Source organism: Festucalex cinctus, chromosome 21 (assembly GCF_051991245.1).
Source record: "Festucalex cinctus isolate MCC-2025b chromosome 21, RoL_Fcin_1.0, whole genome shotgun sequence".
NCBI classification, from domain to species: Eukaryota; Metazoa; Chordata; class Actinopteri; order Syngnathiformes; family Syngnathidae; genus Festucalex; species Festucalex cinctus.
In genome coordinates this window covers 9994074-10018242 of record NC_135431.1, presented here as the reverse complement: position 1 = coordinate 10018242, position 24169 = coordinate 9994074, and the positions used below count along the sequence as shown (strand labels likewise).

At 38.2% G+C, this 24169-nt stretch overlaps 1 protein-coding gene across 2 annotated transcripts in view; it reads right to left on the bottom strand.

Annotated features, from left to right (window-relative positions):
* Positions 1-5397: 5397 nt before the first annotated feature.
* The window catches only part of LOC144010084 (glutamate receptor ionotropic, kainate 2-like), a 98134-nt gene continuing 79362 nt past the window's right edge, over positions 5398-24169 (bottom strand). For both annotated transcript variants that reach the window (XM_077510188.1, XM_077510189.1), the window contains exons 15-16: positions 9565-9815; positions 5398-6147 (exon numbers count right to left, since the gene is read on the bottom strand). In XM_077510188.1, the coding sequence (XP_077366314.1) occupies positions 5983-6147; positions 9565-9815 (416 nt within the window). In that variant the 3' untranslated portion in view covers positions 5398-5982. The remainder of the gene's footprint in view (positions 6148-9564; positions 9816-24169) is intronic.

Genomic DNA, 24169 nt, shown 5'->3' with positions numbered 1-24169 from the left:
TACTATACATGGTCGTTTTTTTGGGAGAAAAAAATGCCTTACTATACATGGTCGTTTTTCGGGGAGAAATAAAATGCCTTACTATACAAGGTCGTTTTTTTGGGAGAAAAAAAATGCCTTACTATACATGGTCTTTTTTTTTGGGAGAAAAAAAATGCATTACTATACATGGTCGTTTTTTTGGGAGAAAAAAAATGCCTTACTATACATGGTCGTTTTTTTGGGAGAAAAAAATGCCTTACTATACATGGTCGTTTTTTGGGGAGAAATAAAATGCCTTACTGTACATGGTCGTTTTTTTGGGAGAAAAAAAATGCCTTACTATACATGGTCGTTTTTTTGGGAGAAAAAAAATGCCTTACTATACATGGTCGTTTTTTTGGGAGATAAAAAAAAGCCTTACTATACATGGTCGTTTTTTGGGGGAGAAAAAATGCCTTACTATACAAGGTCATTTTTTTTTGGGAGAAAAAAAATGCCTTACTATATATGGTCTTTTTTTTGGGAGAAAAAAATGCCTTACTATACATGGTCGTTTTTTTGGGAGAAAAAAAATGCCTTACTATACATGGTCGTTTTTTTGGGAGATAAAAAAAAGCCTTACTATACATGGTCGTTTTTTGGGGGAGAAAAAATGCCTTACTATACAAGGTCATTTTTTTTTGGGAGAAAAAAAATGCCTTACTATACATGGTCGTTTTTTTGGGAGAAAAAAATGCCTTACTATACATGGTCATTTTTTTGGGAGAAAAAAATGCGTTACTATAAATGGTCGTTTTTTGGGGAGAAAAAAATGCCTTACTATACATGGGTGTTTTTTTGGGAGAAAAAAATGCCTTACTATACATGGTCGTTTTTTGGGGGAGAAAAAAATGCCTTACTATACATGGTCGTTTTTTTGGGAGAAAAAAAATGCCTTACTATACATGGTCTTTTTTTTGGGAGAAAAAAATGCCTTACTATACATGGTCGTTTTTTTGGGAGAAAAAAAGATGCCTTGTAAAAAAGACATTCCGAGGCATTTAAAAACATGATGCATAATCAGACTGAACGACGTGAATAATCAATAAATCATGGCATGATGAATAGTCACTGTTGTATATTATAATGCATATGTTTGTGCAAGTGTCAGTATCATCGTTCATTGTTATGTCTGCGTGTTGCTGCTGACACATCTGCATCTGGCGACACGCATATAAACACAAACAAACATGTTTTTCCACTTCCTGGGCACATACATTTGTGTCATACTCACGGAAAATGAAGAACCACACACTCCCAAAGCCCTTTTAAGTCAGTTAGGCAAGTTGGTGGCCGACCAACACGTGTTTGGCATGTTGTCTGCCACGCACATCATCGTCCGTTTTCCAACGGCCAGCACCTGACACACAGGCAGCGAACAATTCCCACATCACACAAGCTGCACAGCGACAACACTCATTTGGACACCTCACATAGCTGCACTGGCGGGGGAATCGTCGACAGGCACAGAATCATGACAGATGGAATGTTTAGCTTCAATGCCGTTTTTATATATCTTTTATATTAGCAAAATAAATCAAACGGAAATCTGTTTAAAAATGCAATACAAAAGTTTAGTTTGTTGATGTTGCCCATTATTTTCCATTTCAATCAGTTATGCTGTGAAAAAGAGTATAAAATCCCCCCATAATGTGTTTATATGCCGAAGCAAAGTCACATTCACAACACCATTTTTGCCACTGCCCACATTAATTGCCTAATGTACACGACGCCATCCTCGGATAGCGTTCCGAAGAGCACTTAGGAAAAGCAGGAAGAGGACTTAATATGATGGAAATAAGTGTGACAGACTTAACGATCGTCTGTGGGCGCGTTAACGCCTGCTCTGACCTTCCGTGTCAATCTGGAGGGCGGCCATTGGCGGCCATTACTGTTGTGGCCGCACAGCTGCGAGCTGCTCTCATCATGGCTCTCACCAAAAAAAAAAAAACCCTCGGCGGGGAAAGGCGGAGGCGTCTCGCCGCCTGTGGGTGCCAAAAAAGAAATAATGATAAACAAAAGAAACGACAGTGGCAAGCACAGCGGATGCCTGGGGTCACCGGAAGATGGATGGATGGATGGATGGATGGATGGATGGACAGACAGACAGACAGACAAGACAGACAGACAAGACAGACAGACAAAAACTCAGGCGGCTGTAATTCCGCACATCGAAGAGAGGCGCTAGCTCCAGCTAGCTTGCGAGCTAACAGGCTTCCATAGCACTGTGGGTCGGTCATCTGTGGCGTCATCTAGTGGTTTGGGAATTTAAATAACAATAACAATACCAGGTTGTTCTGTTGTAAGGGAAAACTGTCCAATTAATTATTAAATCAATAATTGTTAATTATTAATTTTCAATTGATTTTGAGTAAGCCTGTGGAGCACATCTATTTTTGATCATTTTATCTGGATAACAGAGGAGAACCTCATTGAATCATTAAAATTAAGCTAGTTCTCTTTTTTTTTACAATTTCATGAGTTCTTTGTTACTATAAATCGATGAAACACTCAGTAAACAACTAGGTTTTGATTTTTGTGCACCTCTATTTTCTAACCTTTTTACTTGGAACGTAACCCCTTAAAATTCGGATGGTCTCTGGCGGGTAAACATTCTTAAAAAATTTTATAAACTATGCCGATACTCTAAATGGTTCAGGAACAGCTTCAAACTTACTTTGAATGCAACTTTTTTTTTTAAAGCATTTTCGGCAAAATTGCTTGTATGATAAAGGGTTAAAAGATGCAAAACTAAAACTACTGTAATACGAATTAAAACAAGAATTGGATGCACCAATTTGTACAATCTGGTTAATGTTTTTAAAGTTGCACTTACAGATGGTCTCGGATTAACGGAGACACGGATGAAAATGGTCCAGTTGAGGAAAGTGAGAGTTCGTCCGGCTGGGCAGCTGACTCTCTTGGGAAGGGGGTTCGACCTGCTGGCTGGATGGAGAAGGGCGCCTTCAGTTGCGACCTCCGAGCGCCGTTGTGAGAGCTCCGTTTTAGCCTTTGCGGGGACGAAAAGCAACGTGTTTCACTGCGCCTGTAGCAGAGCTATGGCTTCCGTGAGTTTGTCGCATGTATTGGAAGCAGCCATGCTAGATGAAGAGGAGCCGAGGGGGGAAAAAAGAGCGAGGAAAGCAGGAAGCGTGCCTTTTGTTGTGGGCTGCGGCTAGCTTCTCACCAGGGGTCCGCTTCTCGGATTTCATCAAGAGGAACTGGAAATGTATCAGTTTGGTGTGAATTTGGTAAAACGTATCAAGTTGCATTTGGATCACACGTTAAACGAGATTTAAGGTCAAAATTCAATCAATGCAAACACGTACAGTTGAACACGTCAAAAGAAATGCTACCTAGCTTACGACTGTTAAACGTGCACACAAATGAAAGTTAAAGGGATCGTTCGGATTTTTTGACATGGATCTCTATTTCATCCTCACCTCTAATGTGTGCGATCAGCGCTGACTTACTGACAGCGTTCTGTGACACGAGTTCTGGTCCAGTGTTGGACGAGAGGAAAATAGTCCAGCAAGCTGGCTGGGGTCACGGAAATAAAAGCGTTTTTCTTCTAAAAATAATTTGTGTTCAAAAGAGTGATACAAAGGAGTATTGTGGTGCAAATGTATCACTCTTTTGAACACAAATTGTTTTTAGAAGAAAAACGCTTTTATTTCCACGGGCCCAGCCAGCTTGCTGGACTATTTTCCTCTCGTCCAACCAGAACTCGTGTCACAGAACGCTGTCAGGTGTAAGTCAGTGATGATCGCACACATTGGAGGTGAGGATGAAATAGAGATTCATGTCAAAAAATCCGAACGACCCCTTTTGAGTGGAGGATGTGCCACTCAAGTGAGACATTTTCACGACACTTCACGGAGTCAACATTTCAAAAATGTCAAACATTTCATAATTCATTGTTCTATTGCAAATGAAGACTTTTACTTTTTTCTTGTGCGCACGCGTTTAACAGCACAGACTTTTGTTGCGAAGCCTCCAATGCATGTGTTCAATCACGTCAACGAGATCTATGGCTGCCTGGCACATAACAAGCAACAGTGGGAAAACATGATTTCAGCATTATGTTCGCCCCCACCACACAAGACAAATGGAGATCACTTCATGTACAGCCAAGATGGCCGCGTGTGCGCGCGTGTGTGTGCAGTGCACATCCTTGGAGCTGATTAAGTGAACAGTGCTGGCCAGAAGGATCAACTCGCTGCTTGTCATGTTACAGCACGCAGCACAGCAAACTGCTCAGTGGGTTCTCTTCCTGCGGGAGGATTCACGTGTGGAAAACCAACAACACAGTCACGCTCATTAACTCTTTTGCTGCCACACGTTATAAAAAAAACAAAACAAACAAACTTTAATATGACAAAGGCTTTGATCATTTACATTATCCTTGAAAACGTTCTGTTTCATCAAATTTCATACACATTGAGACCATTGAAAAGAGATACAATGTTGCCATCTGCTGGCTATAGATTGTGAGGGTTTTTGATTCCACAACTCATAGACCAGGCAGCACGTGCTGCACTTAGACAGTGCACTGCCCATTGAAAAAAAATAAATAAATAAAATAAAATAAAATAAATAAAAAAAAACCCACACATAGTTGACATCATTTAACGTTTATGGTGGCATACATTGTGTTATTAAACGTTTTTGGCAGTAAAAGAGTTAAACGAGAAGCTCTTTTTTTTAAACCCTTTATTAGTTATCCATAAACATACTAGAAAATTCACTTTTAAATTTTTTTTTAAGGATGTACTAAACTTGGGACCAATCATTATTCTGTAGGTAGGAACTACAGTTATGGTGGTTTTCATACTAGAGTAGCTTTAGTTCCTAACAGCCCTGCCGCGAGGATTCAGCATGCTGGCAAGCGTGCGATACTTGAGTACTTTTGATATAAATAAAAACCTTTCTGACACAGATGATTTTTGGCCAGTGTCAAACTGCTGCAGTATAAGCGCCATCTATTGCCAAGTAGTACTTACAAAATGTCAGTCACAACCCCACCGCATACTTCACAAGTACTCGAGACCTTCAAATACTGTAAGGCCGTTATTGGCCTCATACAGAAGCAGTGCTTGCCCGTGTTAAAAATACGCACTTTAGTGACTTCAAGCATAGCTTTATTACATAGCCATATTTTCTCCAGACACGCAAACACACAAAGAATGAAAAGAGCCAAAGCGGGAATGTGGCATAAGTGAGCGGGATGGAAACCTACAGAGCAGCGTGTGGAAGCCTCCCAAGCGTCAGAAGTCCGAGCGAGGGCTTCGTTTGCGTCCGCTACATGTCGTGCCCTCGGGAGGGGCTACCGTGATTACAAAGTCCTATAAAATGTCTTGATCTTGTACAAAAACAAACATTATTATTTCTTTATTTTTTTTTCTTGTAGAAATTCCTGCATTAAAACAACAACTTAGAGAGACATTTGAAGCGTATTACATTGAGGCTTTTGAACCAAAAGCTTTGGCACGAGGAAAAAGACGGTACGATGAGTCGGCAAAGATGATTCCGAAATATACACACCAGTTCATAGTAAAAGTGTTTGGTGATGTCTACTCATCATCTTCTTCTTGATGTGGTTTATTTTAGTAGTTTTTTTTAATTCTCCAAATAATCCTAAATAAACTAAGGGGGAAGGGGTATATGGGGGTCACATAGAGGTCGGACTTCAACAGAAAATCTACATCCTGTGTCACGGTGTGTGTGTGTGCGTGTTTGTGTGTTAGTCCACTTTCAGCATATACAGTCCTCTCCACGTCCAGCTGCCTTCATAAAGTGACCTTCACAGTGAGCTCACTCAGCTAGCTTGATTTCCACAGGAAACATCTCTCTACATAACAAATCAACGGGGTCCCCCAAAAAAAAAAAAAAAAGACCGGCGAGGACAGCCGTGATGTCACCCACCTCCACCCATTGCGTAGTTTGATTTTTTTTGTCTTTTCACGCCATGGTTTCCTTTCCCGGGAGTCTCCTGTCGTTGAACGTGTGCATGTTGATGACTTCCTCCGTCTTAACGATGACGGGCGGCTGAGGCTTCTGCTTGAGACGACGCTGGCACTTCAGAGACACCCGCAGCTCGTCCATCATGGCGCTGCAGAAGGACCTCTGCACAGAGCCGAGACGGGAAGTAGACGAGCGTTTATGCCGCACTGCTCACAAACGCTGATGATTACACTCGCGGGACGCGACATTAGGCACACCTGCACCGGAGGAACAAACCTGATTAACTAACTAAGGTGAAAGAGCCTCCGAATTGTGGAATTCACTTTCTTATGAGCTAGGAGCTGCCACCTTATTGCACATAATATATACATTTTTATATATATATAGCTGTGTCAAAATTAATGCATTTATTCTGAGTTAATTTAAAGTTACTTTCACGTCACTAATTTTTTTTAACAGCAGACATGTCCACGTCAAAATTTAGCAGTAATAAATGTAATAATAATGCATATATTTGTGGAGACTGGGGTCAAGTTGTATTTTACAATTTTAAAAATGGGCAGAATTTCTCAAGTTACTTCATGTTTAAAATTAGGTAGCTCTTGCAATTATGCCATCTAGTGGCAGAGAAATGTCCTCAACATAAATCAACATCACACTTGTTTTTTACAATACAGTACATAATTTTAATTGCAACTCAATTTTATGAATTATTATGAAATTACTGTAACATTGACTAAAAGATGCAGCCATATTTCTATTATTATTTATAATTTTTTTTAATTTATTTTTTATTTTTATTTATTAATATTTTTTACTTTTTTCTGATCTTATGCTTACAAGTTTATATATATAAATATATATATATATATATATATATATATATGGACTTTTGAAGCCATGTTTGGAAATTAATTAGCTAATATGAGTATTATGATGATTATTTTTTACGTTCATTAAAAAAACAACAAAAAAACAAACAAACAAACTTATAATAAATGCCAATATTGCGCATATTCAGCCAGGTTATGTAACCACAACTGTATGCAAACATTTAACATGATTTTTTTTATCTGATAGGATGAATAAGTTTATCTAGTCAATCTTTCCTTGTTCTGTACAAAACAATCCCTTAAGATTTTATGAAACATGGTGGGCAGTGCTGAAAATTAACATCAATTGATTTGACTTTTGACATGAAACAGTTCAGTTTTCCTGCTTTGGATCAAGGATGAGCAATAGCAACTTGATGTAAGAGTGTTTTAGAATTGCAATTAGCAATGCAAAATTCTGACTTCTGACCTCTGCTATGGAAACCAGCTTGACTCTCTCATTTTTAAATCTGTTGTCTTTTGCTACAACACAAAACATTTTTGTAAGCTTGTATTTTCTGTACATGACACAAAATCCTTTATATAAAACGTCATTACGTCTGCTGGGCCAACATTGCCAAGCCAAAATGCCTTTCAAATCACTTTTGGATGAAGCCGAATCCAATTTGGGTGTAGGAGTGTGACACGTGGGCGGCTTGGACAACAGGTAATTTTCTTTCACTTATACACACAATTTGACTGCTGCATGAATGACATCTTGTGCCTTCTCTGAACACGGTGATTACAGGAGAAGGAAAGCAAACGGAAGTGCGCGCAGGCAACGGAGGAACGAAGAGGCGGATTAAAAAAAAAATAGTAAGAAGCCATTGGTTTCATGTGACAGGTAGAGCGAAGAGAGCAGGTGGGAGGGAGGCAAGTAAATGAACAAGCGCCTCGGCGGCGTGGATGTTGTGGCATTTGAAATGATTCAAACACTGCGAGCCAGTATCTTGATTAATGATCGCTGAGATGTGCTCAGAACGTACGCGGCCCGCAACAAAAACACAAACTAATCAGCGGTGAGATGGCAGGCGGGGAAAAACAAATGCTTCCAGGCTATTTTGGAAGTAGTAACACTGCCCCGCAATGCTGCAATGGAAACGCGCGCGACCTGATTCGGAAAAGTCAAATCAATGTCAAAGCTGCGGTGTCAAATTAAAACGTTGCATCTGTAAACAAGAACAAACGAGGTTGAACTCGAGTCTTTGTTTGTCCGTTGGGGAAAATAACCGGACTGAACCATTTTAAATTCTCCACTGCTGACTTCAATCGACTTTGTGATGCTCATTTTGATGTATACGCTTTGGCCACCAGGGGACGGTATAACACATACTGTACATACAGCCTGAGCGATTTTGAAGAATGCAATTACGATGGACAAAAACTCCCACATAATACATCCGATTTACATCGTTCAAATTTCAACTTGCTTCAAAAATGTACGCCATCTTGGGTATATATCGTCTGATTGCACATTACTTACAGTACTGTCACAATTTAGCATTAAATATCAACTTTTTCCCCATTCATTTTCAATGGGACTGACATTGAACTTTCCACGCCCATAACATCCATGCATACTTTTCATCTCAGCTCTCTGATGCTGCACATTGGAGAACTTGGGAAAGTGCATTGTCCAGTAACCAGGAGGTCGCGGGTTCGAATCCCACCTCCGAATGTACATTGCAAATATCCATGGCAATTATACTAAGGGATGTATACCAACTGACTATCATAGTTCCATTTTTACATCTAAATGAATGGAGGGTACTGCATGCCTAGGTGGCGCTATTGAGTGATTTTTGTTGTTGTTGTTGCATTTTCCATTGGATATCATTAGTTCCACTTTTCCATCTAAGTGAACTGCATGCCTAGGTGGCGCCATTGAGTGTTTTTTGTTGTTGTTGCATTTTTCCATTGGATATCATTAGTTCCAGTTTGCCATCTAAATGAAAGGAGGGTAATGCATGCCTAGGTGGCGCTACTGAGTGAATTTTTTTTTGCATTTTTCCATTAGAAATAATTCGTTCCACTTTTTCATCGAAATGAATGGAGGGTACTGCATGCCTAGGTGGCGCTACTGAGTGATTTTCTGTGTGCATTTTCCATTGGATATCATGGAGGTCCACTTTTCCATCTAAATGAATGGAGGGTACTTTCAGATAACACTTTTCCATATAAATAGGCCATTAGCTGTGATTTTCAACAAGCCAAGTTGACTCACGTGCTAAATACTTGCCTGGCATTACAGAGAAATGCAAGTGCATTGGTTGAAATTTTGCTTGGGAAATGTTTTATTAGCATTCAGCATTCCCACGCAATTTCTGCAGAAGTTGCACTTTGTCTACTTATATGAAGTGAACCTGTCCGTGGTGGAAGAAAGGTGGAAACACTAAACAAGGATATTAAAAATTTGTATTTTTCTTGAATGTTATTATATATTTTGAACAAATATAAAATGTGTGATTAAATTGCAATTATTCTTAATGATAATGTTTATGTGCAGGAGTATCGATGCTAATTTGTTTAGTCTGTCAATGGCGTTTTGCATTATGTGTTAGCATTAAGCTACTACTACTACTACTTTCATGAGACAGTTCTATAGCTCTTTTTTGATGAATTATTAGCTTTTTGCATATAAAATTATTAGACCTTTTATATGTACACACACATACAGTATACAGAAAAAAAAATAAAAAAATCGCACCTTCTCTAGTTGGGCGTTCTGCTTGGACTTGTAGAGGACCTCCCCCACGGCCACAAAGACAGACAGCACCAGTCCGGCGGCCAACACGATGAAGATTCCGCCGATGTTCTGCACCCCCAACGCGCTGGCCTCTTTGCTCTCTTCCTCGGGACAGCCGTTCCCACGCCACCATTTCTCTTTCATCATGTGCAGCTTGCCCTCCTCCTGCAGCTGCAGAATGGCGATGGTGATCTTGTCCCTGTATGGAGAGCCTGCGGGAGACAAGCGCCATGTCATCGGCTGCTTTCGTGCCGGGAATGAACTGGACAGGTTACGGTTGAGGAAAACGACAGTAGTCGCGCCGACTGCTTGATTAAAATGATAATGCATGTTTGCGAGGGACACAAAATCAAGTAGCTCAAAAATATTTAAAAGAAAAATAAACATACCAAGGTTTTACGGTCATGTTTCCCTTCACATTCACTACAGTGTAGACAAAAAAACTGAACCGATTTAATCCCACTTATAAAATCCAAGTGCAACATCAATTGTTGGGCTTCTTATAAGGAAGTTGAGGATGCAAAAATTACAGTACAATACATTTGGCATTGCTTTAGTTTTATCTGAAGAGTGTCGCTGGATTTTGCATGAGGCGCTACATTTTTATTTTTTTTTACACTGCAACAATATTCATATCAGCGAGATGCTGCTTGACTTTCTGCCAAGAAAAGAGGATCTAGCTAGCTATAATGTCAACAAGTCAGAAGCTGAGCAGAAGCAACGAGACTGTAAATGTTAGTGGAAGACAAAAAAAAAAACCTCAAGAACATTTTAGTTGTATTTCTTATGGAACCTCCCGAAAACATCTCTGATATAAATGAAATGCAGAATTGAATAGAGTTTTGACGATTATCACATGACTCCTTCTTGTGACTGACGTGATTTAACGTAAGAGTGTTTGAATGACAGAATGACAGAACCCAGGTTCTTCTTTTGGGCCAATTTTAAATCCATCCTTAAGAGTCATAGTAGATGCTAGCTAGTGCTAAGCTAACCTGGATATTTTTCTATTTCATCTTCCTTGCTAGGATGATGTGAATAGCTAACAATGAGAAAACAACGGCCGAGCTGGGCTTTATTAACATTCTGCTTAACAGTTGAATTGAGTGCTCTTGCTTTTTATCTAAGAAACTCAAAGCGCTAATTTAGCGAACTGTCAGGCTTCTTATTGTTTCTCAATGTTAGTCGTTACTTTTTTGTCTTTCTTGGACAGGTCGTGACTGACAGGTTGTGACTGTGAAGACAATTTGTAATTCCAATAAATCTGATTCTGAACCTTCACAAGAATTTTGGTTTCTGACCCATTCTGACACAAATTTGAAAAATCAGATTTAACTGTACTGTAACATGAATACGATTTTGTGAATACTGAACGACAAAAATGCAAAGAATTATGTTGAGCTGTTAAAATTATTTGATTAATCGACAAGTAATCGATTACCAAATTAATTGACAACTATTTTAATAATGAACAATCATTTGGGTCCCATTATTTAATTTAAAATTGTCCTTTGATTTCTGCATATCAACAGTAATTGTTCACTGATTCCACGAAAGAATCTTCCGTATTTAAGAAAGACATTTACAAACATCTGTTTTTACTTTGGAAAACAATAACCGAACTGGTAACATAGTACAACATCAATCCACCTTTGTTTTTTAATCACGACAGGAATACGAAGTACGGAATAATCGACAATCGCTGGTTAATAAACAGTAATCAGGGAAATAAATGCTTTTGTAATATACTTTAATACAAAATTAAAATGAACCTGATTAGTCGATTAATCGATTGAATAATCGATAGATTAACAGCACTAGAATTATGGAATCTTTTTTTTTTTTTTTGGAGTTGGCACCAGTTCCTCAGCTCACAGCGGCGAGCTGAATTACCTGTGGGCAGGAGTGAGCCAATTTATACCCGTGCCGTCACATAACCTAACACGTTACATATGGCTGCACACAAGGGCTCCTCCTTTAGCCCCCACTAATCCTGATATTCACAGAGTGACTCCATTCACACTCCACAGTCCCATTAACGCACAGGAAGTTGGCAGCAAAGCGTCGGGCTTCACCCGCATCCAACCAGCCGCTGTTTGCACACGCGGTAAACAGTGACCCAGCTGGGTGTATATTACACGGCGGCGGGATTATATGTGTATATTTGAGATGGGGATCCATTATTTGGGCACGGTTGAATGGCGTGATGTGTGTGTGTGGAAGGGAGGGGAAGGGGGGCGGGCGCAGTAGGAGGGTGGTGGTATTAGTGACACAGTAGGAGCTAGCGGGGTGATCAAAGGAGGAGTTATCGTTGCCGAGGAGCAGAGCGGGGTCTCGTTCCCGCCGCTTCCACAGAATAGCGCGACACACATGCTTCCCAGAGAGAGATTAATACTCAGAGTAAGCTTGCTCCATTCATTTCTAAACCGTGTGAAAAGCGTGTTACGTCTATTTCTATTTCTGACTTTTAAAAGAGGAAATTCAAAGAATCAGTTTATGAAATGCATAAAAGACAAAGGCAGCCTTTTGAACTCATTTCCATTTAGATGCATTTTAAAAATCATGAGCAAGGATCGTTGAAGGGGAAAATACCTGAGCTGCAATTAAGAAAGCAAATCAATCATTTGGTGGTAATGTATCTAATCAATTATAGTTGGAAGTTTTTGCAAAGCATTGTGGTGATGTTTAATAGTCTCCCATCTGTTGTGGACTCACGACTGCAGGATCGGGTCTTTTTTTTATTTTGCAGTTTATTCTCAGTGTCATCCATCATTTTCTGTTATCATCCATCATCCTTTCATCTCACAGACTCCATTTATTTGGACACACAAAGGGCAGAGGCAGACAATTACGCAGACATTTTTTAGAAACCTACACCAGGGCCCACAAGTATTTGGACACTGACTGAGTTTTTCACTTATATTTGTTTTGCAAATCGGAAAAATGATATTTTCTCGGCTCCGCTTGATTTATGTGGCGCTTTCGCAACAGACGTAAGCGCTTTTCACAGAACAGAAAAAAAATAATACAATCATAAATGAACAAATGATATTTTCTTCTCCTTCATGTATCCACTTTCGATACTGCTTATCCGCATTAGTGTCCTGGGTGATATGCAGATGATCTCAGTCGACTTTGGGCGACAGGTGGGGTGCACCAAGGACTGGTTGTTAGCCAAATGCAGTTTAGCTTAAAGACTGTCAAAACGCATTATAAAACAGCTGTCACTTCTTCATTGCTGTACTTTTGTAAAATTTGTTTAAAGGTATACTTTACTTATTTAGCCATTTTTGGCAGTCAAACATTAATATTTTGCCTATAATAAATTTGACATATTCATTATTTTTCATGTACAATTAGTACCTTTAAAAACACATTTTGCAACTTGCTGTTGACTGAACATGACATCACAAGGGCTCAGGTAACCAATCTCAGCTCAGCTTGTGAATGTCACATGACCAAACCTAGAAAACAGGTGAGCTGTGATTAACCAATCAATTAACCAATCTGCGCCCTTGTGATGTCATTTTTAGTCGACAGCAAGTTGCAAAATGTGTTTTTAAAGGTACTAAATTGTACGTGAAAAATGATGAAAGTATCAAATTAATTACAGATAAAATATTAACTTTTAATTGCTATAATGGGCTAAATAAGTGAAGTATACCTTTAAGTGTAAGCCTTCAGTTTTAATTTAATTACACATTTGGGTGTTTTACTTTAAAACCTCTTTTTAGTGATACTGCTCACTGAACAACATGCAATTTTAATAAGAGTCTTTTTGGGCACCTAAGGAAACTAAAAGGTGACTTTTATTTATGTTTGCAGCTTAAAATATAGAAGTCAGTAACCGGGAGAAACATGCTTTTTATTTGACAGTAAAAAAACAAAGTTTTTTTGTTCTATTTTGAAATGCCGCAGTAAAAATATTTATTATTATTATTTTTTGCTTCAGGGCTTTCCAACAGTTGTAAACGTGTGACTTACTTTCAAGCCACTGGTAAAAATAATGTCAAGCTGTTTACTTGGTGTACTTGGGGAAGATATGATGTTTCAACATCATATCAGGCTGCATGAATGATTAATTAAAAAATTATTATTATTATTATTATTATTATTATTATTATTTTATTTTATTTATTTTTTTATTTTTTTATACAAACCCACCAAAATTGTCATTAAAAGCTGAAAAAAATTAGTGTTTTTCAGGAAGGGCTGAGGGTAAATGTTGAAACAATTCAGTGAAAAACAAAAAAACAAAACAAAACTGAAAAACAAATGACAGAAAAAATATATGTATATATTGACAAATGTTTTTTTGTTTTTTTTTATCATCAAATATGTGATTTTGCGGGTACAGAACTGCAAATATGCATCAACTGCAGTTTTAAGTTGCAATATCACCATTCACCACTAGATGACAGACATGGCTTAGTTGCACCTGAGTTGTACTTCGTATTGACTGAGTATTAGACTGCCCTATACTACATTAGAAAGCCAAATAATTTTTGCATATTTGGAGTTATATGCAGCACAAACATAGTACCTCAACAATAATATATCAAAATTTTGAGTAAAAAAAAAAAAAGCACAAAATGAGTTCTTTCACTTAATATTGGTTTGCTGTTTAACAGTTTTAAGTATGTGGTTATTTTGTTGTTTACTTTTAACCTTTTGTTGTTGTGTTAGGTTAGTCGATATTTTATACATGCATTAAGTACATGTATTATGAAAAACACAATACATTCAGAGCATGTATTTGGTCCACATCTAAAAGAGCATTTTTGTCTCTGTTTGGTTCGGAAGTGTGTGACCCCGAGTAGCACTGATGAAAAATGGTGACCCCCTCCAGCATTTAAATTGCCCATCTAGCTGGTCCACCAATATTAACGGTCACGACAGGCAATCCACGGTCTCCATAGCAATAAAAGTGTGCCATCAACCGCCTTTTTTAAGCAGTTCCTTGACTGTAAAGTTGTATAATGTTGCTTTAATGTATGCCTTTAGGCTTATATGAGCGTTAAAGCATGTTTTAGTACAGTACATATAAAGGTCTATAAAGAATGCATGTTTAATGCCAGCCGGTGCGCTATCAACATGATTTTTAAGCTGTTGTTTTAAGGTAGAAACATGACATAATATTGATTTAAAGCCTATTCCCATGCTTACGTGCACACGCATGCGTAAGTGCAAATATCAGCTCAGACGACGCTCATTTGCATGTCCATGTTTTCAAGCATATGCTTCATTTGAAGATGGCAGATCTCTCAAGTATCACAGACTCCTGATTGTCGCCCCCCCCCACTCCTCCGCCACAAAGCCCTCCATCATATTTCAAATGATAAATGATGGCCTAACAAAGTAGGCCTTGGATAAATGCTAATAGGATGAGTCCTCCGAGACAAGGATGGAGAGCCGCAGCGGCGGCAAATGGAAAAGTGCGACGCTTGACGCTACGTGCATTCCTAACTACCTTGCAGATGTTGAAAAGCGTAAGGCATCCATCACTCCCACACAGCTGAGCGGCGGCTACGCTAACGCTTCGAGTCCATAGCCGTGCTTTCGGGAAAGGGATTTGGGGGAACCGACAAGCGCGTCAAGATGAAACGAGCTTTCACGCCTATAGGTCGCTTTCTCCGGGACGAATCCATTGATAGGTTTTTATACTCGGTCTGTGTCCCAATCTAAGTGAGCCACGATGCGTCAGCACACATCACCTGAGGTCTTTCGCTTCTCTAATTGATCAAAAGAATGTAAACAGGAAGAAGAAAACAACACAACATGGCACAAAATTGTTAATATGTGCACTTTAGAGGGAGAACATTTTCCTCCTAGTGATAGTTATCGATTAACCGCTTGGTTAAGGGTTTCTGCAGGCATCAGCAAATCTAATTTAATGCTTTTTAATGCAGTTTTTATTGCAACGTAAAAGAAATGTGTATATATATATATATATATATATATATATATATATATATATATATATATATATAATTATTATTATTAGTATTATTATCATCATCATCATCATCATTATTATTATTATTATTATTATTATTGTTAAACGTTAATAACTATGACTAAAATCACCATGTATGCCGCCATAAATGTTAAAACTTTTTTTTTTTTTTTTTTTTTAAATCAATGTGAAGTGCTAAGTGTAGTGCTGCCTGGTCAATGGATTGTGGAATCAAAAACACCCACTAGTTATGGCCAGCAGATGGCAGCATTGTATCTCTTTTCAATGGTGTATGCAATTACAATGAAACATGATGGAATCTGACCAAATAGAATGTTTTCAAGGATGACATGAATGATCAAAGCCTTTGGTACATTTAATCTAATTCACAGAGCGTCACAAAAAAAAAAAAATATTAGTGTCAAAAGTCACTCTTGTGATTACTAAAGAACGGAATAAGTTCGAAACATACTTTTTTTTCCCCTAATGAAAGAATAGAATGCAATCTTTCATGTGGTACCCACCAAATATCATGTAGTAAAAGTACACAATATTAGTTAAAATGCTCGAAATCGGCTGGCACTGTCGGGCTTGTTTTTTTGGATAACGTGTGGCAGTAAAAGAGTTAATCATAATTAATCACATGATTTTCAGCGCGAACTTACAATTCATCACAAATTAATCACACATTTTATATCTGTTCTAAATGTACAATCAAATATTTTTTTCGAGGTTTCCCTTCTTGGTAATGAATTAATAAAAGTGGTAATTTTTATCACTAGGTGGCATTAGCGTTTCATGTTGGTCATTGTTGACAGTAACAGTGCATTTTTCTTTTCAAATTAAGAGCAAATGATTGGAATATGAAGGAACTGGTGGGGTGAGGATCGAACCCACAACCTCACGGATGGGAGACGACCACTCTAATACATTCATCACAAATTACTCACACTTTATATCTGCTCTAAATGTACACTCAAAATTGTTTCCCCAAGTTTTCCACTCTTGCTAATTAACATAAAAGTGTTTATTTTTCTACCATGAGGTGGCATTAGCGTTTCATGTTGGGCATTGTTGACCGCAACAGTACATTTTTCTTTTCAAATTAAGAGCAAATAACTGGAAGCTGAAGGAACTCGTGGACTCCTGCTCATTTTGTTCACTGAAATTACAAATAGTCACCAGCCCCTGTATAGTATCGTTTCAATATTGCTAAAATGTAATAGTTTATACGTTTTATATGGATGCACATTGTCATTAGTGACAGTTGTCTGGCAGACAAGCCAGAAATAAAACAGATCATGTTTCATGAGCTAGCTTCTGGAGTTGCTGCATAAAATATGCCTGAGGTCTCAACAGCAAGTGACTTGGCATCACTCCAAGTGATAAGACGCGGGCATACACTCGCGTCGTGTCTTTTAAAGGGTTCTGGGAGTGCCTATGCAGACCCCTTTGAGATCTTTAGCAACTTCGCTCAATGCTAACTGCTAATTATAATCCTACCAACTGTGTCATTTAATTTATGCTTTGGATATCGTTTCGAATGCTTTTTAATGAAAGCCTATGTTTAGAATTTGAGTTTGTTGATTAATTATGTCTTGAAACAATTGCTGCAACAAACAGAGGAGCTGTGCAAGGAAAGTACAGTACCTTTTTTAAGGGATAAATAATTGAAACCCTCCACAAAAATGTTTATTATTTCCTATATATTTTAAAACTATAATCCCAAAATAATTTAACATCATTACAAACTTGTTTTACAACATTAAGCTTATAAATCCATTTTCATTTTAAATATAAAAAAAGCACCCGAAGTAGAACTCTCCGCAACTTCCACTTCAACCAGGTTAAATTTGACTCCGCTAGACTAATTAGTTGAATTTGTGAATATTGAACCACAAATGTGGTACATGAAATTACTATACTGCATGTTTAATTATCAAAAACATTAAAAAATATATATAATGATGTCATCAATATTGAATTCTAAATATGTTAATGTCATTTTCACCATCGTCGATGAAGATCATTTCAATCAATCAATCAAACTTTATTTATATAGCACCTTTCATACATTCAAAATGCAACTCAAAGTGCTGAACATCCATAATACAATAAAAAGCAAAAGCCCCCCCCCCCCCCCACATCCCCATGATCGTACCCACAGACACACCCAAAACACAACAGACACACGAAAACCACAACATGGCGGGGCACAGAAGTACCCTGTAAGGAAAGGCACCCAGGAGGAGTTCGTCCACAGTGAGAGGGATGAAGACCAGCCATCCCTCACAGTGTGGAGGCTCCCCCATGAGGAAACACTGGAGCTAAAAATTTAATAACTACCAAATAAAAACATTTAAACACTAAAAGAAAACAGTTAACACGATAGAACAAAAGGTAAAAACAAAGCTACAAAACAATATAGTTTAAAATAGTTAAATAAATAAAAGGGGCTAAAAAAAAAAAAAAGATCAAAATCAAACATTTGGTGAGCATGCCTAGCAAAGACTCATTTGCTAAGCTAGCAGTCAAAATACACCCAACCACCAGCTCCAGTGCCAAGATGTCATCAGCTCCATTTGTTTATTTGCCGGTCGGATGGCCTCATCTCAAAGCAGGCACAACGGGACGGTCTGCCCCTGAAGGTTACAGCCTCCATGTCAAAGTGACACAAGGAGATGATGCAAAACAAACAAACAGTGAAGCTAACTCGTACCGATTGCACAGCGAAAATGAACCATTGCATCGACTGTTGGACAGCTCGCTCACACCACGGTTATGGCACAGAAATATTGAGGGAAAATATAATCCATGCTATCTTTGTGGGGGGTTGATTTGGAACTAAACATCGTAGCTTGTTGCCTCATTGTTGGCCGTGAGTGCACACATGTCACAAAAGAAGGCGGAGAAGGTTTGATTTTTAATTTTTAAAGTATGACATGACAGTGTGTGGACACAGGCGCTATGAGGCGTGGCCACTTTAGAGTGCCTCGTTGTCACTGCACTGAAAAGCCTCGCCAGGATCCAGTGGAACTAGCAAAACGAACGGGTGATGACATGATGACTTGAAGCCAAATTTGGGAAATAATTTTTTTTTATGGTTAATTGCGTGCCCTGCGATTGGTTGGCAACCAGTCCAGGGTGTCCCCTGCCTACTGCCCAGAGCCAGCTGAGATAGGCGCCAGCAGCCCCCGCGACCCTTGTGAGGAATAAGCGGTCAAGAAAATGGATGGATGGATGGATGGTTAATTGCTTGGGGCAAAAGTTAAATCCATGTATATCATTTATTTACGCAAATATATGCAAACATAGACAAAGCCGAAACATCAGATATCTTTTGTAGTTATTGAAGACATCTTATGCAAAATAAAAAAAACAAAAGACATTGTAGTTGCATGGTTTCCCCTAGTGCTATATACGCCTGGCGGCCCGCCTGGGTTGGGATTGGATGATATTGTGCAAAATCTGTGATCAGCTGTAATGTGTTAATTTGTGCTGTCAAAGTTAAAGCGTTAACTAATTAATTAATCAATCACAAAAATATTGCATTAATTATGTGTTAATGCAGATTATTCACATTATTAATTTTGACCACAGACGATCCTATAGGTGACAGCGGATGGTTATGTTACGAGCAATAAACATAACTTCATGCATGAAAGCATTTAATATATCTTTGCATATGACATTGAACTACTGGGGTCATTTTTTTTCATGTTAAATTACGCAAGTAATTAACTGATTAGATAAAAATGTTGAAGACGTCCTCATAATATTAAATGTTGAAAGAATTAACATAGAACAAGTTCTCTTCAAATTTGGCAGGCAAAACATGCTAAAAAGCCTTTTTAATTAAGCGATTAATCGTAATTAATCAAAATTCTACGGTGTGATTAATCTGATTAAAAAATATAATTGTTTGACAGCTCTGGTCTTAATTTGCTTGACCAATCAATGACGTCATTGGTTGGCGCCGCGAGATAAGACATGACATGTTTATGAGTGTTTTTTTAAAGAAGTTTTTGGTTTTGGTTTTCCCCTATGCATTACGTCAATTATACATAGGGTTAAAACGATAAGGGAAATATCGTGATATCATGATATTAATCCACAATATCATCGTCGTCATGTTCACAATATTTAAAAGGAACACATCTGTTAAAAAAAGTCAGGTTGATTTCCATTTGTGCAGTTCTAGCACCCTCTAGTGGCTAGTTTATTAGTGCAATTTAATTTTCATTAGGGATGTTTTGGCCTTCTATGTTTAAACTCTATGCTAATTGTCATATTAAGAGGAATCTAATTTGCTTGTGAAGCGATCAATGTGTGCTTGCATTAGCAATTAAGTGCTTCAATATTGTTATTGTTAGTTGGTTTATATGCATTGCCGTTATGTACAAAAGCACAATATTGTGCTTTTTTTTTTTTTAGTATGAGCTCTCTTTTTTTCAATATTGTGATCTTTTTTAAATATCGCAAACCCCCCACAATATCGTGATAATTATCGTATCGTGACCTTCATATCGTGATAATTTCATATCGTGATGTTTGGATATTGTTACACCCCTAATTATACATGGGGTTTCCGTTATTCTTGGACTGTAGCTTAAATATAAAAGTTGTTTATATTGCTCTATCTACTGATCTTTTTTCTTTCAAACTCACTGATGGGTGATGGGACAAAAACTACTGGTGATGTATAGCCGAATTATAATAAACTAAAAACATAAAAACCCAGCATGGAAGAAACAAACTTAGACTTTGATCAAAACGTACTAACCGACAAGGACGTCCAAAGTCGGAAAAAAATTCCCATTCTGTTGGGCAGCCGCTGCCTTTAGTGATTAAAAGAGACATTTTCTATCAGAGAGGAAACATTTGAGGCAACGTAATCAGCTTTATTCTGAAACAGTGAGTCATGAACGCTCTCAACGTGAGAGCGAAATGAATTAGTGGGAAGTAATAACTCCTGCAGCAGACGTCCTAATCAGTAGTTTTTATGCATTTATCAGCGCGGCACTTATCAGGGAAATGAAGGATTTGAAATATAGCCGGTTACGTTTGATACGCTGCGCCGTCGCACCCATGAAAAGGAACCGGGAAGGTCTGATGTCCATCTCAAGGACGTCCGTGTAAAGTCTGCGCCGCAGCGGGGCGATACATCACCACGCCGCCTCGGCTTTGTTACAGCCGCGGCAATCATCGCATCTCTGCAGATCCATAACCGCGCCGCGCTCATCAGCACGGGGCAGCTCCAGATGTGGATGGCCGGAATTAATCATCCGTATTTTGATGGCCTTCATATCGTCCGTGATGGATGCGGCCATTAGACCACCACCCCCACCCGCCCGTCCCCGACGCAGTCGCAGTGCTCCCGTTGGCCTCGTGGCGACCATTTTAACCTTTATAGCAACCGGGACAGAAATCATCAGCAGCTTTCAACTCGGGCACCCTTGGGATACATTTACCTACCCGCCGGCTGCTTTGCATACAGAACAACACAACACGGCACGGCGACACGACACTCCCCGGCGTGAATGATGAGCGTGGCATAAAAAGTTTGATACTTTGAGAGTGCCTCATCTTTTTTGACAGGCACAAACGTAGATTAGAAAAGCAGACGTGCGAGCGGCCGGATTGTCGTCTGATTGTTTGCCGCCGAAGTGTTTTGTTGAGACGCTTTAACGCTCGGCTACAATTTACGCGGCGTCAAGCGAGACGTGGGGGGGTTGGTGGATGGCTTTTGCGGTAAATTCACTTTCGAGCTGCTTTATACAATTCTCTCGGTGACATGAAAAATAAGCTAAATCACACCATTAGGAGATATTCGCCAACATTAAGCTTTTGCTTCTCTACCACTGAGTAAATATGGAATGACATCTGTATAAGTCAGCCCGTCGGCTTTAAACTCCCCATTTTGTAGAAGCCGTAAGACAGGGGTGTCCAAACTTTTTCATTTGAGGGCCACATACAGAAAATCAGAAGGACGCAAGGGCCACATAATGTAATGAAGAGAAATTGTAATTAGTCCTAAAAATTGTACAAATAATTTATTTCTGCTTTTGCATATTTAGAAAAATGCTACAGTAGATAAACCAATTTGTAATATGGCAGTCAGGTTATTATAGTTTTGGAATTTTTCATTTTAGTTTTTATTTAGTTTTGTTTTTTATTTAGTTAGTTTTAATTATTTTTCAGGTTGGTTCTATTAATTTTTTATTAGTTTTAGTTCTTTAACAAATGCTTAGTTTTAGTTTAGTTTAGTTTCAGTATTAGTTTTAGTTTTAGTTTATTTTTTTTAATGTGTATTACTCGTGCGCAACATTTAAAAAATACCATGGGTGCGACGTCATTATTCCAGTTTATATCAAAATAAATTACTAAAAATCACATTTAAAATCATCCCCAAAGACTCATGCATTAATTAATTACCAAAGACTAAAACGAATGACATTTTTGCTATAATTATAGTTTTATTTAAGTTATTTTTGTAAACATAAAATGTAGTTTCAGTTAGTTTTATTTTTTTTTATTTATTTTTTTTAAAAAGCATCTTTGTTTTTGTTTTATTTCGTTAACGAAATAGTTTTTTGAATTTTAGTTTTTTTCGTTAGTTTTAGTTAACTAAAAATAACCTTTAATAGCACCTGTGTTTTTTCGACAACTTCCCTTCTTACTTTGACCATCTCCAAACATTTTTGTTTTTATTTTCTTTGAGCTGAGTCAAATGCCATTTTTAGCATATGTCGCGGGCCACTAAAAAATGGACGGCGGGCCGCAAATGGCCCCCGGGCTGTAGTTTGGACACCACTGCCGTAAGCCATTAATAAGATAAATTTCACATTTAACTACAAGTATCCGATAGACTACAAGGATAAATTACATGTGTGTAACTAGCAATGTAGAGTAAACAGTTTTGACTCGTGAGTACGTTTAGACGTATTTGCGAGTGCGTTCATATTTAATACGAAGGCAAAGTATATTTTCCCATAATGCCACAAGGTATGTGCATATGCGAGTGGGACAAAAAAAAAAAAAAAAGTTTTTTTTTAAGCATTTGGCCGACATTATCTCAATAAAACATTGTTTATTTGTAACTTTTATGATATATGTCTGCATTGCATGATTTAGGTTCGACATGAGTATGTTTGAACGCATTTGTGCGTAAATGTATTTGTGAGTACATACATATTTAAATATGTTCTTGCCTGCCAATATGTTTCCTCCACATTGGCAGATCCACGCTTCCATTAAAAATAAATAAATAAATAAATAAAGAAATAAATAAAATGCTTTAACAGTCATTTCAATCAGTAATTTTGTAGGGAAAATATGTTTTAAAAGTTAAAATACTTCAAAACTCATCATGTTGAATGTCCGAACATCTTTTGAAACCTCAGCTTGGTAAAGAAACCACAGTAGTATATAGCGAAACATTAGGCTGTTCAATACAATATGAGCAATACAATCCATTCAATATAAATTCACAATTTAATTTTACCAAGCAGATCAAATTAACGGAGCTTCAAGGCTAGCATGAAAACGACCAGAGAGCCAAGCTTGTCAACAAATGCTTTCTTTTGACTATTCATTTAATTAAACAGCACATTACAAAAGTCCAACCAAAAAAAAATGTGTGCTGCCAGCAGACAGACATATACTTATTGATCCCAGAAATTCCTAAAAAACACCACTTGATGACTGTATCTATCTACAAAGACCTTGCAGTTTCCTCTCCATTATGTGTCTGTTATATCAAAGGGTGACTTATTTTACTTTTACTTTTAGGATGAAGTGCAGTCTAACTGTGCACACGAGTGGAGTTTTCTTCCATTTGTTATATTAGTTGACTGGCACAGTTAAAAATGTGCGTTTGCACCGTTGTGGGACTGAACACGGCCGACTCAGCTAATTGATGGTCGGCTTTATATTTAGAGGCCCAAAATGTTAATGGTGACTTTATTCACTTTACCTTATCACCTATGCAGGGCTTTATTACGAATTAGAACAAATGCGCAGTCATGGAATGGCTTGTGTTCAATTTTGGAGGTTCTACAATATTTGAATAGGATGGGATGTGGTTCCTGCAGTGATGCAGACTCTGCTCTCGATATACCAGTCGATCATCATCATGAGCTTCTGGGCCGTGACCACAAGAACAAGATAAGCTCAGCAGGGTGTTGATAGGGTAAAAAGCTCAGTGATCCTGAAGGAGCTCACAGTCGAGCCGCTGCTCCTCCACATGGAGAAGATGCAGATGAAGTGGCTCGGGAATGTTTAAGATCCTCATGAGTGAGGTGCTATGAGCCCAGGGAAGACCCAATACATGCTGGAAACCTCTCATGATTTCAGGAAGAACCGGATGAAGTGACCGGGGCTACTTAGGATACTTCTTAGTGAAGTGGTATGGGCACATCCCATGGATAGAAGAACTCGGAGAAACCCCACATGCTGGAGAGACTACAAGTATGGCTGGGAACATCTTGGTATTCCTGGATGAAGTGGCTGGGGAAAGTGGAATCTGAACTTCCCTGTTTAATATGCTGATATAAGCTGAGGAAAATGGATAATTGGAGAATCTGAATGTATTGAATTGTCTTGTATTGA